This window comes from Malaya genurostris, chromosome 2, assembly GCF_030247185.1.
Source record: "Malaya genurostris strain Urasoe2022 chromosome 2, Malgen_1.1, whole genome shotgun sequence".
NCBI classification, from domain to species: domain Eukaryota; kingdom Metazoa; phylum Arthropoda; class Insecta; order Diptera; family Culicidae; genus Malaya; species Malaya genurostris.
In genome coordinates, this window is record NC_080571.1 from 260473846 (window position 1) to 260488374 (window position 14529).

General features: G+C 35.6%; 2 protein-coding genes across 2 annotated transcripts in view; one reads left to right on the plus strand and one right to left on the minus strand.

Moving 5' to 3' along the window:
* Positions 1-14529, minus strand: part of LOC131429205 (uncharacterized) — a 443882-nt gene that overhangs the window by 301075 nt on the left and 128278 nt on the right. The window lies entirely within an intron of this gene.
* The window catches only part of LOC131429711 (uncharacterized), a 128957-nt gene that overhangs the window by 47937 nt on the left and 66491 nt on the right, over positions 1-14529 (plus strand). Inside the window, exon 9 of the mRNA XM_058594024.1 lies at positions 1685-1829. Coding sequence (XP_058450007.1) covers positions 1685-1829 — 145 coding nt within the window. The remainder of the gene's footprint in view (positions 1-1684; positions 1830-14529) is intronic.

The window sequence follows — 14529 nt, forward strand, 5'->3', positions numbered from 1 at the left end:
CAATGTATGGGTATTACATTATTTTTGTGGAATTTGACCCTTTTATTTCAACAGACTTTGCAACCGATTCTTAGCGTACGGAATCATTGCATGGCTCTACCATTAACTAATTTAATTAAATATTGACAATTTTGAGTGTAATTTAAAAGAATTTCTGTGTTTTTGGTATCTTCATTTTCTATGACGGTTTGAATTATAAAAATTCATTACTCTGTAATTCCAAACCCAGAAGTCGGAACTGGATAAAATTCTGAAATTTTGTATGGGACTATAAGTCCTTTTTTGTTTTTTTTTTTTCCAAAAAACAATGCTTCATATCCCGTGACCAATCCAATTTTAAACAGTTCAAGTGTAGGACATGTTTTCTTGTAATGATATATTCTACAACCGTTAACCGGTGCTCTACAGAAGAAGTGACATGTAGCCAAATAATAATGTTAACCTCACTTCTAGGTGGATTAATGACAACTTTAATTATATCGAAAGAAGGGGACAATTCCAAATGAACCTCTGGAGCGTAAACAAAAGCCACTTTTTGATATGATTCGGACCAATGTGCACTGGAATAGGTCAATTGTGAGATATATTTTCAAAAAATTAAAAATTTTGACATTAAACTTCGTATAACTCGAATAGTAAACTTCCAATTTAAAAAAAATCAATTCATTTGCGACTAGTTTGATCAAAATCGGTCCAGTCATTTCTGAGGTCTCGATATATTTTTTAAAAACACACGGACATTTGCTCTGTTCGTCGAGCTCGGAACATTTGAGTGAAGTATGAGTGAATTCTATATATATTTCTTATATTTATAAAAAAAAGTAACAACATGCATCAAGTAATACTTTTTGTTCCAAGTTTTAAAATCATTGTTGGCCCACGAATTTTTCAATGGATTTAGTTTCTACGATGTTTTATTGCATTATGAATTTTTTTAACAAAAAATAAAAGCAGTAATTTTTTTATGATTTTGCGAATTCTGCCCCATAAGATTGTGAAAATCGTTTCTCTTTTTTTCTTAGACTCGTTAGTGCATAGTAGTTTATTACAGCCATAAACCACATTCACAACACTTATCATGTTTACTTTCTAAGTGCAATAATTAAGATGTTTAAAATAGTGTAAATTCAATATATTATAGCACGATCCTATAACAGCGTTCGAATGCAATTCGCAAAGAATTTAAACTATAAATGAAACAAAGCAAAAAATCCAGAAAAAATATTGGCAAATTTCTGACTGCGTCACTCGCGATACTTTGTATTTAGTGCTCGAACCAATTAGCGAAAACAGCGAAACTTCACCCGTTGGAAACCCGTGCTGTTGACGAGCAACAAAAAACTAAAACCGAATCGTGTAAAACAACCGAATTGGAAAAAATGCAATCAGCAATCGAAACTTTCAATAGTGCTAGAATTTTTTCACATCAGTTAGATTGAACAAAACCGATGAAAAAAAGAACACGACCGTCGCGCTGAAAATTTCGATCCTGTTGGCATCGTCATCAGTGCAATCGGAAGCACACTGAAGAGCGGTATTTCAATTTCATCTCAATAAACATTCGACACCATTATTCAGCAATAAGTATTTTTTTCCGTTTTCTACTATCTGTCTAGCAGCACTTCTTACTTTACTTTTCTTTGTCTTTTTCTTTCAATTTCCTCCTGCCAATCCATTCAACCAGTGGAAATGCTCGGTCGCTGTGGATGGGAATTCTATGGGCCCTCACTTCTGGCAGTGGCGTTGCGGTTGCACTGCTGCAAGGATCGACCGGACCGCTAATCGGAGTGGCCATTTCGGCTTCGTTGCTGCCACCGGTCGTTAACTGTGTAAGTTTCCGAAATAGGTATAGATATAGATATATATTTCCTAAATTATCAAAATTACCGCCGAATACGAATACGTTATCGATTGGTTATGTTTTGCGGTTGAGTCGGGAATATATTACTCCACTATCGCGGGTGGGGTTTCATTTTGGGCCATAAACAAACAAGGCGGCAGAATACAAGCAGTATGTTGTAGCATAAAATATTCAATGCGAATTTATTGTGGCTATACACGTGTTGCCACACGTTAACATTACCTTGTTATATTGAGATTGGTTGAATAAGAAGAACCAAATTTATCTTGAAATAGATTCTACATGAAATTATTGACTTTTATTGCCTTGTTTGGAGTTTTAAGCACAATTCTACACTGCCCATACTTGCATATCAGTCCCATATGGAAAATCGGCATGTCGAGAAAAAAACGATTAAAATTTTATTTCCGATTTTTTTGATTTATTGTTCTACCTAATGCTAAATCATGGTCTTATTACTTGAAATATCGGTAATACACCTTTACTATTCAAATATTGCAACAAATGAAATTATTGAAATTTGCACTAAATGGGACTGATATGCGAGTACTTTGCATATGGGACAGACATGAGTTGTTATTTTTTTCACATTTTACTGAACAAACCCTCAACTTTTATTGCAATTTCGAAGAATATATTGAGAATAGATTTCATTCCTCAAGCTAACTCAAAATTGGTGAAAATCGATATGGGACTGATATGCGAGTATGGGCAGTACAGACATATGCGAATTTTCACCCAAATCGGAATATTTGTAGTTAGATGACTTGTTAACCATTTCAGGAATAGTATTTCTAGATCCTAGCCAACGACACGATCTGCCACTCGTCTCTCAAAACAATGTGGCAAACGAAAAATAATTTGTATACCTTATGATCAAAAAAGAGCCGGAATTTTCATTTTAAAATTCCCGCGCTTGTCCAATCGGTAAACTTCTATTCTCTCAACGTTGGCAACACTTTTATACACATTCTGTCAAATTTTGACGCATATCGTACGATTAGTTTTTGTTTGGCGTCTATACAAAGAAGTTTCGTGTAACGATTTTTATAATGGATGAAAATTTAGAACAACGTGCGTGCATCAAATTTTGTGTTGCAAATGGATTCAAGTGTTCCGAAACGTTGAAAATGTTAGAAAAGGCCTTTGGGGAATCGTGTCTAGGAAAAACACAGGCATACGAGTGGTGTAAACGCTTCAAAGGTGGTCGTACAAGCTTGGATCATGATGAGATCCCTGGCCGCCCAACAACATCTGTTACTGAAGAAAACATTGAATCGGCGAAGCAAATCGTGTTGCAAAATCGTTCTGTACCGATTAGAGAGATTTTTACTGTGTTGTTGGGCATCTCTTATGGATCAGCCGAACACATTTTAACTGATGTTTTGGGTTTGAAACGCGTCGCTTCTCGACTGGTGCCAAAAAAACTGAATTTCATTCAAGAACAGCGTCGTGTTGATGTGGCCAAAGAGATGATTTCCAACGCAGATGATTTCCCCACATTCATCGAATGCATCATAACTGGTGATGAGGTGTGGATCTATGAATATGACGTCGAAACCGCACAACAATCGACCGAATGGCGCTTCGAAGGCGAGCCGTTGTTCTAAATTTTCATCCATTATAAAAATCGCCACACGAAAATTTTTCAACTTCTTTGTATAGACGCCAAACAAAAACTAATCGTACGATATACGTCAAAATTTGACAGAATGTGTATAAAAGTGTTGCCAACGTTGAGAGAATAAAAGTTAACCGATTGGACAAGCGCGAGAATTTTAAAATGGATATTTCGGTTCTTTTTTTATCATAAGGTATAGTACATTGAGGGGTTTTGTTGGTTTGTGCAGAAAACACATATTTTGTTTCAAATTTCTTCGTGTTTCGCCTTCGGCTCGTCAGTACTTAAAGCAATTCAAACTGGACTGCCATCTCGCGCCTAGCAGTTCAATTTAAACTATAAATCTATTTTAAGGATTCATCATGTTTTTGTTGAGCATAGATTTTTGAGAACTTGTCGTGCGTTTCATTTCTCTACACTGGAACTAAGGATCTGATATAATTTGATAATATCGAGATATCGTTTATTTGCTGTGCATTTATGTTTGGGGAAATATAATACGTTAAGCCCGAAATATAGATATGAGTGACATTAGTGATTCATATACTCATTTCTTCTTGGACTTCTGGGCCGCAAACCAGGGGACCGATATGTTAGGTAAGATTTAGTATTAAAGATGGCTAAAACTCAAAGGCAAATCAATACAATTTTGTCAGAGCCGTAGTGAGCGTTTCTGGCGCCCGAGGCAAACTTAAAAATATTTGCCCCGCCAACTTCTTATCAAACACCATGAAGACGACAACACACTTCGTTAATCCTATAGTTCCGGAACCGGAAGTCGGATCCGGACAAAATTCTACTTATGGGAACATAATACATTTCATTTGAATTTAAGTTTGGGAAAATCGAATTAAGGACTATTCACACATTTCAGTTCCGTGACGGTTCAGTGAAAGTGCCTTCAGTGCGCTGTCAGTGTTCTTTTTTTATCGGAACCCTTCCGTTCCGTTTCCGTGCTGTTTCCGTTCCGGCACAGCCAATGCAATGACATATCGACTTCAGTGAAAATAAAAAATATCGGTGACGACGAATTTGTATTTGCCGGACAGACGCTACACTGACGGCGAGCTGCACTGAAAAGGCACGGTGCCTGATAGATGTGAATGCGCGCATAGAAAACGAATGAAATAATATCAGTATCCGTCACAAAGTCACAATACTTTAATGAAGCATAACAAACGTTACAATACAGATACGCGTATTTCGAAATGTTATTTACATCCTTTTTCAGTGTCCCAAAGTAGATTTATATATCCATCAACTAACAAAGTCTGCCAACTATATAAAATTACTGGTAAGTATTGTAAAAATTCGCACCTCGTTTCGCCATCATTTGTGAAAAAATACCTTTGAAAATGAAAATTTTTCACTTATCGCACTGTAATACCGGAACCAAATCCCGGATCTGGATCAATTTTGCGGTGACTTTTTAAAAAATGTCTGGACCTTCCATTTTCATCATAGTTTGTAAAAATTGGTCATACAATTTCTGAGAAAATTAAGTGCGCATTTTCTCATAGATTTGTACATATTGCCTTGTAATTCCGAAACGGGAAGTCGGACCATAAGCCCTTTCATTTGAATCTAAGTTTTCGAAAATTGGTTCAGCCATCTCTGAGAAAATCGAATGACATTTTTTTGTCACATACAGACATACATACACACACATACTTTCACAGACATTTGCTCAGTTCGTTGAACAGATTCGAATGCTATATGGCCTTCGGCTCTCCGGGCCTAGGTTCAAAAGTTGATTTTGACGAGAAAGGAAAAACACGACAAGGGATAGTCCGTTTTGATTTGTTTGGATTGTTGACGTAGGACTACACAACTATTGTCATTATTTGTATCACGGCGAAATATACTTTCGATAGATTCCTTTGGAATTTTAAATTTCCTTGAAAGTACCGTTAGTTTGTTTATGTCTTGTGATATCTTGTGACAAAAATTAGTAGAGACTTTTCGTTTAAAATAAAAATTTATTGTAATATGGGTCAAAATTAAATTATTAAGATATAAATTGGGTGTTCAGCCACAAGTGGTGACTTTTCAGTCCTATTATATAAGAAGTGTATCGAAAATAAGCTATCGACAATTTTTTCTTTCAAATTATGATAAAAAACGATGTTTTATTCAAACTAAAAATTGATCTTCTATTGTACGAGGTTAAACTTGAGTATAATGAAAACCGGATGAAATTTATGTTATTCCGAATTCTCGAACTTTTGATCGAACGCTCTTCATCAAGTTCCGGACAAGTGTTGCATCGCCTTTTTTGGACGCTCGAGCCAAATTTTATTGAAATCCTGCATGTTCTCAGTTGCCTTACCAGTCTTCTTAAAGACCCTCTTCACGATTGCCCAGTAACGTTCGATGGGTCGAAGCTGAGGGCAATTTTGGTAATTGATATTTTTCTCAATGAATTTATACTACTTATTTTTCTCAATGAATTTATACTACTGAATTTTCTACCCTTTTCCGCAAGCCAATTAAGAGTGGTTTTGGCATAGTAAGCCGACGCTAAATCCGGCCAAACCAGTGGAGGTGTACTATGCTTCTTATATAAAGGCAGCAATCCCTTCTGGAGACACTCAGATCGATAGATTTCTGCATTTATAGTTCCGGTAGTGTAAAAATGGTTGACTTCAAACCACAGGAACATATTGCGTGCCATACCAGTACCTTTCTCCACTTGAATCGACCTGTCCGTATCGCTCAAATTTTCCTCAACGACGACAGTAAAGTATTGTGTACCTGAAAGGGGTTTTTGAGTCCTCCTTTACATAAGTCTCATCGTCCATCAAAACGCATGCATCCGGACACTACAAAAGACGCGACTACAATTTCCCGGCCCTTATTGCTGCTCGCTTCTTCTGTTCTACACTTTCTTTCGAGATTTTCTGCTTCTTGTAGGTCTTCAGGTGACTTCGCCTCTTGATACGCTGGATCATTCCGACACTCGTTCCTGCTTTTTTGGCCAAATCACGTATTGACATTGATTTGTTCTTCATGATTAGAGATATCACTTTCTGGTCCAGTTTCGGGTTGGAGGAACCGGATTTTCTGCCTCTTCCTGGTAGCTCATCCAAAGAATAGTGTTCCCCAAACTTATTAATGATGGTTTTTACACTGACATGATGAATTTAAAACCGCTTCGCCAATTTTCGCCTAGTAATACCCTTCTCACTGCGCCATGTGTCCGAAACCTTAATTTTCACTGCCTTCTCAATACGCGACATTTTCAAAACGCAGAATTTCAACCGCACAAACAAGTAAACAAACGAAAGCGTTTTAGAGTGACTAAAACAAGATTCAGAGTGGCGAAATGGTAGCGCGTATGCACGGAATGCATAAGAACGCAGGTTCGAGTCCTGCTTCTGAGCGTATCTTTTTCCAAAAATTCATCTTTTCTGTTAGTTTTTCATTCATTTGGCTTCTCCAATATATGTTTCCGCTCAGTCATTGCAAAACTAAACGAAAGCTGACAGCCAAACGCACAGCATGCTGTGATCTGAGCAATAAAAACCATCACAAATACATGCGTACAACACAAATGTATGTGGATAGCTTTTTTTCGATACACTTCTTACATGATTTGGTTCTTCCATCCCTTAGGGAAATAAGCTAATGAAAAACACTAGTTGAAAATTTTAACCAAGAGTCTCAAGGCAACATCGAGAAGATTTTTAATAAGAATATTAAAAATTCCATCATTACCAGGAGCCTTCATGTTTTTAAGTTTCCTAATGATTGTCTTAATTTCATCAAAATTCGTATCAATAATGTCATTTGGTAATAACACTTGAGTTGAAATAAGATCATATTTCAGTGAGACTTAATTTTCAATATGACTCACAACGTTCAAATTAAAATTGTGGACACTCTCGAACTTCTGAGCAAGTTTTTGAGCTTTTTCGCCATTTGTAGGAAGTATTTGAGGAATTGGTTTCTGAGGTTTCTTAAGAACCTTTGAAAGTTTCCAGAAAGATTTAGAATATGGTTTAATTTGTTCAACTTCTGTAGAGAAATTTTCATTTCGCAAAAGGGTCAATCTATGTTTAATTTCTTTTTGTAAATCTTTAACTATGTTTTTCAAAGCAGGATCACAACGTTCTCGTATTATCGTCGACGAACATTCTTCAACCGAATGAGCAGTTGAAGATTGTCATCGATGATAGAAGAATTTCATTTTAGCTTCGATAATATAATGATTCAAACTATCTATTGCTGTGTCGATGTTCGCAGTATTTTCTAAAATAGTTCCATGATCCACATGATTTTAAATGTGAGCGCAATGATAGTTGAATATAGAACTAATTGGATTAATTATAGCTTCGTTGGAAAGTGTGAATGTTACAGGAAGATGATCTGAGTCAAAGTCAACATGTGTAATCGGTTCACTATAAATGTGACTTTGATCTGTTAGAACCAGATCAATTGCAGAGGGGTTTTTCACGGAAGAGAAACATGTCGGGTTATTGGGATAAAGAACTGTAAAGTAATCAGCCGAGAGTTGATTATGAAGTATTTTTCCATTACGGTTATTTTGCTTACAATTCCACTGGACCCGTTTTGCATTTAAGTCGCCTATTACGAAAAATTTCGGTCAATATCTTGTGAGTTTTTGCAAATCACCTTCAAAGAAACTTAATTGTTCACCGGTGCAATGGAATGGCAAAAATGCTCCAGCGATAAAAATAATTCCATGAATGGTTTCAATTTCGATTCCCAAGCTTTCAATAACTTTTGTATTAAAAAAAGATAAAATTCGATGTTTAATTTGCTGTTGGACAAAAATGGCATTCCATGTTTATGGCGGTATATCATCGGATTTTTGTAACAGTGTGATACTAATCTTAAATTTAACCTAATTTTAATAGTCTTCCCGGTCGCTTCACTTGCCTCACTCGCTTCAGCTCTGCATTTGACAGAAGCAAAAGAAAACATTGTTGAACCCAATTTGTTACTCCGAAACCCCGGAGCTCAGATCCGAAAAAAAGCATCCGATGTAAACGCAGGTTGTATAACCTATCTAGATGTGAAGCACAAAAAGTCAACTCAGGATTATTAGCTCATTCAATTTAAATCACCATGTCAAAAGGGAGACACATGTACCCTACGAAAAAACAATAGCAAAAATACAGTCGTTTACGTGTGCCTCAGCTTGGTCATGGGAGTCCTGCGTGATACTGTTAAAAATACATCGAATGTCAAGTCCGTCCTATCGGTTCTCCCATGTCCGTTTAATTAATCTAACAACAATAGAAACAAATAGTCAACGTCATTCGTCCTGCTCTCGATGTTGGAACCCGACGATGACTAGGATGAAAAAAAAGAACTATGGTAAAACTCCCACAATGATCAAACATTCAGCCAACCGCGCTGTCGAATGGCATCGCTATAATTGCTTTTCAACAAATCAATTTTCTGATGTGGCAGTCACTTGCCGATGGAAGAACTCGTCGTGACGCAACCGTCCGGCCAGACTTCTACAAGCGTGAATGCGAACAAACGGAACACAGAAAACGATGAAAATTAAATCAACCGCACCCGCGTGCATTCTGTCATTGGGCTGCGAAGATGGAGGGGGAGGAGCAAAATGCAACGTGATTGACACTTGTTTGGAATCCAGCCGGCCGACAAGGACAAGCACGCTGGAATTGAATTGGGGCCGAACATGTGTAAAGTGTTGCTAGTCGGATGTGATTGCGGAACCGGCGGTCTGATTTCGTAAAGCGATGCAATATATTACAAGTGGTAATCCGATGAAATCTTGAATCTGGATCGTTGGACAAGTGCGCTGGTGGTCGGGCTCCGTTTGAGTGAGGTTGTATCAAATAAATGTTTAGCAATTGATTATTTTGCACACACCCCCATTCGGCGATTTCGGATGCGAAAGCGCAAAAGGACGTTGATTCACGATGAAATGTTAAGATGTTGATGACACTTCTGACAATGGCAGTATTGCACGAAATTGTCGGAAGCCCCAATTTACTGTGACGATCGTAGTTTAATTTGGAGCAAAAAGAGTTTTTCTGACACTTGACAGTTTACGATTTTCATCGGTCAAGAGTATTTTCCTGTTTATCGTTGATGATTCGTGGTGAAACGAATGACTGTTTGCATCTGTCTATCTGTTTCAAGCGAACAAGTAAGGTGTTGTGTTTATTGATTACTAGTCTAAACTCTTTCTCCTACAGGCATAAAACATCCCCTTCTTTGGTGTCAACAGTCTTAAATGATCCAATTATACAATCATACAATGGTACATAAAGACTAACGCTAAGTTCACTTATCCAAGAATAACTTTCAGTTTTTTCAGTATTTTTATTGAATAGACCCACCCAAACCTCCACTTACGAACTCCTAAAACGGGGATTTGCAAATCGAATCAATTCGTAAAAGAAGTTTACGTTAGTTAAATCATTTAAGAAACACGTTTTCGTTCGGCACATCAGAAAAGGCATTGCACTCCGTTGCAAAACCAAAAGGGTTCTGTAAGTAGCAGAAACTCCACGTCTGCTTAGCGGTTCCAATTGAACTGCCGAGTTTAGCACTAAGCAGTTCAATTTGAACTGCTCTGCACTTAATAATAATTAAATAGACAGATTTAGAATTAGATGAATGAAATATTCAAATAATTTTTTTTATTCTGAACGTTAAAACAACAACTTTCTAATAAATTTGTCTTCTATAAATATTTTGTTCTTGGTTGATTATTAAAATGATAAAATGTACAACTTTGTTGTTATATTCTAATGCAGATTTATTTTTAATATTTTAACTCTTATTTCAAACAAAATTATGTAAAGTTTTACGATTGAGTTATTTGGTTTAAATAATACAGTTTGCTATTGATTTGCAAATCACTTCTACCCGGAATGGCAAAAACGGCGTTTCAAACTTCAAGAAATATCAGTCGCCATTTTGGATTTTGGAATGATATCTGCTCATCAAATCTGTTCCGCAAATGTCTTTTTTTGTAATGGTTTAAGGAACTTCGTTTTATAACTTCATCTCATCAAATCCGTTCACAACCCACATTGAAATAGTTTTCAAGGTTATTCGAAAAACCAAAAGTCGCCATATTGGATCTCGGAACGACCTCAAAAAATCGTTTTTCCAGATTGATTTCAAAAATATATTATACGAATACATTTATATTATGCAAAAACTTTCTTTTTACGATGTAGGACCGTAAAAATAGTTTGCGTTATATGGAATATTCAACATGAAAAAGGTGTCTTGGATGCAATGTAATGAATATTTGTGGAACGGTAATGATTAGTACATGCCGGGAAAGAATGTTCTAGGCCGCTTCAATATCCACGATGATGACTTCCGGTTAATCGACGTTTTAAGTCGTTTCAAAATACAAGGCGACTTCTGATTCATCAAAACCAGTAACAAAAAAGATTTTTTTCGGTAAAACATGCTTAGAAACGCTCAAATGAGAAGTCTTATATCTCCCGCTGTATATCTCAGACATTCCTCTTTTCGATTATTATTTGTTCCGGTCGGTGCAGCATGGCCTCCCAAGTAACAATTCGAATGCCTTACGATTCTGATTGTTTTGTTATTCATTTTTCTTTCATTCACTACCTGATTTATGACGACTATAATAAGTCTCTCTTTTGACAAGTAATATCATAAAAGTTTTTAAAGCTTCTATAAAACCCTTTTCCCAGATTAACAACTGGACTAAAAATGAAACAAATTGTACTAGAATAAAACCATGCGTGTTCATTGGATGACAGCTTCACTCAGAGCAAATTCGATGGTTCTAAAGCACATTTATGACACATTTGTTGTGGGCTACTTTATTTGTTAGTTCTTAACTTAAGTGTAATTTGCCGTATTTTCAATGCCGTAACATTTATTGACATCAAATAAACTTCGAAATACTAAAACGTGGAAATATGATGGACTTTTATGATTTATTTTCAGAATGTATGCACAAGTTTTGACGCCACGAAATAGACTTATACCAAACTGACGATGAATCACAAACAATAATTTTCATAAATTATGGACCCGTGTTTATTTCAAGGCGAATTATCATTCTTATTTTTATTCATACATTTACGATAAAAATAGAAGAGCATAAAGTTTTTACGTTCGGAAAAAGCCTTGAATTCGTAAATCAAATTTAATATATTCTTACTGATTGCATTTAAAGCAGACATGACAAACACATATATTCAAATAATATCATCAAAATGACAGTTTGTTTATAGCGGAATTCATTCCATCCGAATAAAAAAATTCAAAATTATCTTGAATTTGGAGATTTAACGCAGGTTCATGCTGATTCTTCACTTTGCTTTATAAACCTTATAAAGAATTGTCCACTTGGCAGGAATATGCTTTTATAGTGGGTTTCTGTTGGCTTTCGGGGAGCAAGATGCAAGAATAAATGATGTAGCATTGATAAGTATTTATTAACATTAAAAATGTTACATGGGCTGGCTGATCCACACATATCAAACTATGAAGAAGCCAAAAAATGAATCGATGCGTTAATTGCGGCTAAACCGGAAAAAACAAATATCCATAAATTTTCACAAATATGGGAAAATGATTTGGCTAGCGATGGACAATACTTTGAATAATGAATTAATAACCATTTTTTATCAATCAAGTTTCAAATTTCGAAGAAAAGCGTCACGACCCTGATAAATAAAAGTGGAAACAAGAAATAAATAAGTTACGCATTTTTTATTTATTTATTCTTCTTTTTCTTTTATTCTTTTCTTTTCTGTCGCTCATCGAATGCGCATATTGTGAAGATTTGTTACGAATATCGATATACTACAAGTCGCCATCTTGAATACTTAAATGAATTCAAACATCGCTATCCTGCAGCTACTCATCAAACCCATTCCGAATATACCATATTATAAGTTTAAGTAACGAATGGACCGGAAATTGCCCTGTTGAAATTTGAAATGATTTCAAGGATAGTTTTCCTTCGTTTACTCATCAAACCCATTCGAAAAATATCAATATTGTGACGATTTGTAACTAACATCGTTATACCGATTATACGATCCAACTGATCGTAAGAAAAGTTTCCGTTATTCGAAATTTGCTACGTCAAAAAAAGAAGTTTGGTTGCACTTCCTAAAAAAAACTCCGTGAATGGACGTTTTGGTGTTCTAGCAAATGGCTCGTATTAATCATAATTTGTTCTGGAGATCCTGTGAAAAAAAAATCTATGCGTTCTTTGAAGATCAATTTCGAATTTAATATTACTTCTAAGTCATTTAGTGACAATTTTCGCTCTAAAACTGTATTGAAGATATTGTAAATCGATCGTTTACTATTAAAGAAAATAACCGAGCACTTGAAGTCATTTATTTAACTTAAACAGCATCATCTATCGAGATATTCAAGTCGGTCAAATGAATCAAAAAGAGGAACGGCCCTAGATGACTACCTTGAGGAACACTAAAACGGACAGCAAATGATGATGACGTGCAGTGTCCAATATTCAACATTATTTCACGGTCAGTTCCGTATGAGTGACTCCAATATAAAAAAACCTGTTTTAATCCACCTAGTGGTGTAATGATGCCTTTCTCATATCAATCATACTATCATATATAATACTAAGGTGTTCTTCAAAATAAATTTCTTCGATTCTGAAAAGAATAACCGAAATCGATTTATTTGACCGTCTACTGATAAAAACTATCAATTGGAAAAGAATTGAGGTCGATTTAGAAAACTTTTTACGGTTTTTCGCTCTATTCAGTGATGGTATAAAATTTTTAACACACTTTACACTATATTTCCGGATCCGGATGAAATTTATGAATTACGTATGGGATCACAGGACCTTTCATTTAAACCTAAGTTTGTGAAAATCGGTCGCGCCATCTATGAGAAAAGTTAGAACACATATTTTCTTTTTTATTGCACATTTTATCCCATAACTCCCGAACCGGTATCTGTGTGTGTATGTGCGTATGTGCGTATGTGTGTATGTAACGTTTTTCTCCACTAGCTTTTCTCGGAGATTCAAATGAAAGGTCTTGTGGTCCCATACAAAATTCCTGAATATTATTTGGATCCGACTTCCGGTTCCGGAATTCTGGGTTAAAATGTGCAAAAAAATGTGAAAATAAGTGCACGTACTTTTTTCAGAGATGGATGAACTGATTTTTACAAACTTAGATTTAAATGAAAGGTCTTGAGGTCCCATAAAAAATTCCTAAATATTAGGATCCGACTTCTGGTTCGGGAGTTATGGGATAAAATGTGCAAAAAAAAAATATGTTCTAACTTTTCTCATAGATGGCGCGACCGATTTTCACAAACTTAGGTTCAAATGAAAGGTTCTGTGGTCCTATACGTAATTCCTGAATTTCATGCGGATCCGACTTCCGGATCCGGAAATATAGGGTAAAGTGTGTTAAAAATTGTATACCATCACTGAAAATGGGGAAAAACCTTAAAAAAATTTCTAAATCGACCTCAAATCTTTTCAAATCGATAGTTTTTATTAGTAGACAGTCAAAAAAACAGATTTCGGTTATTCTTTAAAGAATTGAAGAAAATTATTTTCAAGAATTCCACAGTATTGTATATGATAGTATGATTGATATGAGAAAGGCATCATTACACCACTAGGTGGATTAAAACAGATTTTTATCGAAAAATTATGTTCAGCGACGAAACTCATTTCTGGTTGAATTGATACGTCAATAAACAAAATTACCACATCTAGAATGAAGACCAGCCAGAAGCATTGCAAAAGGTATGAATACATCCCAAAAGTCACTGTTTGGTGTGAATTATGGGTCGGTGGCATTGGATCTTGCGTATGGGCCATCTAAAGCGGAGCCGCGGTCTACATTTGCATGAAATCACCTGCAAACATTAAATTATATTCATCGTTCTATCGAATTCCAATGAAAATTTAATCAATTTCATCAATTTTGAAAATCAATTCCTATAACTCTTAAAAATCACCCTTTATTTTTACCAGTAATCATTCACAATGTGAAATGAGTGGCTGAATGTAACAATCTTACATGTAGAA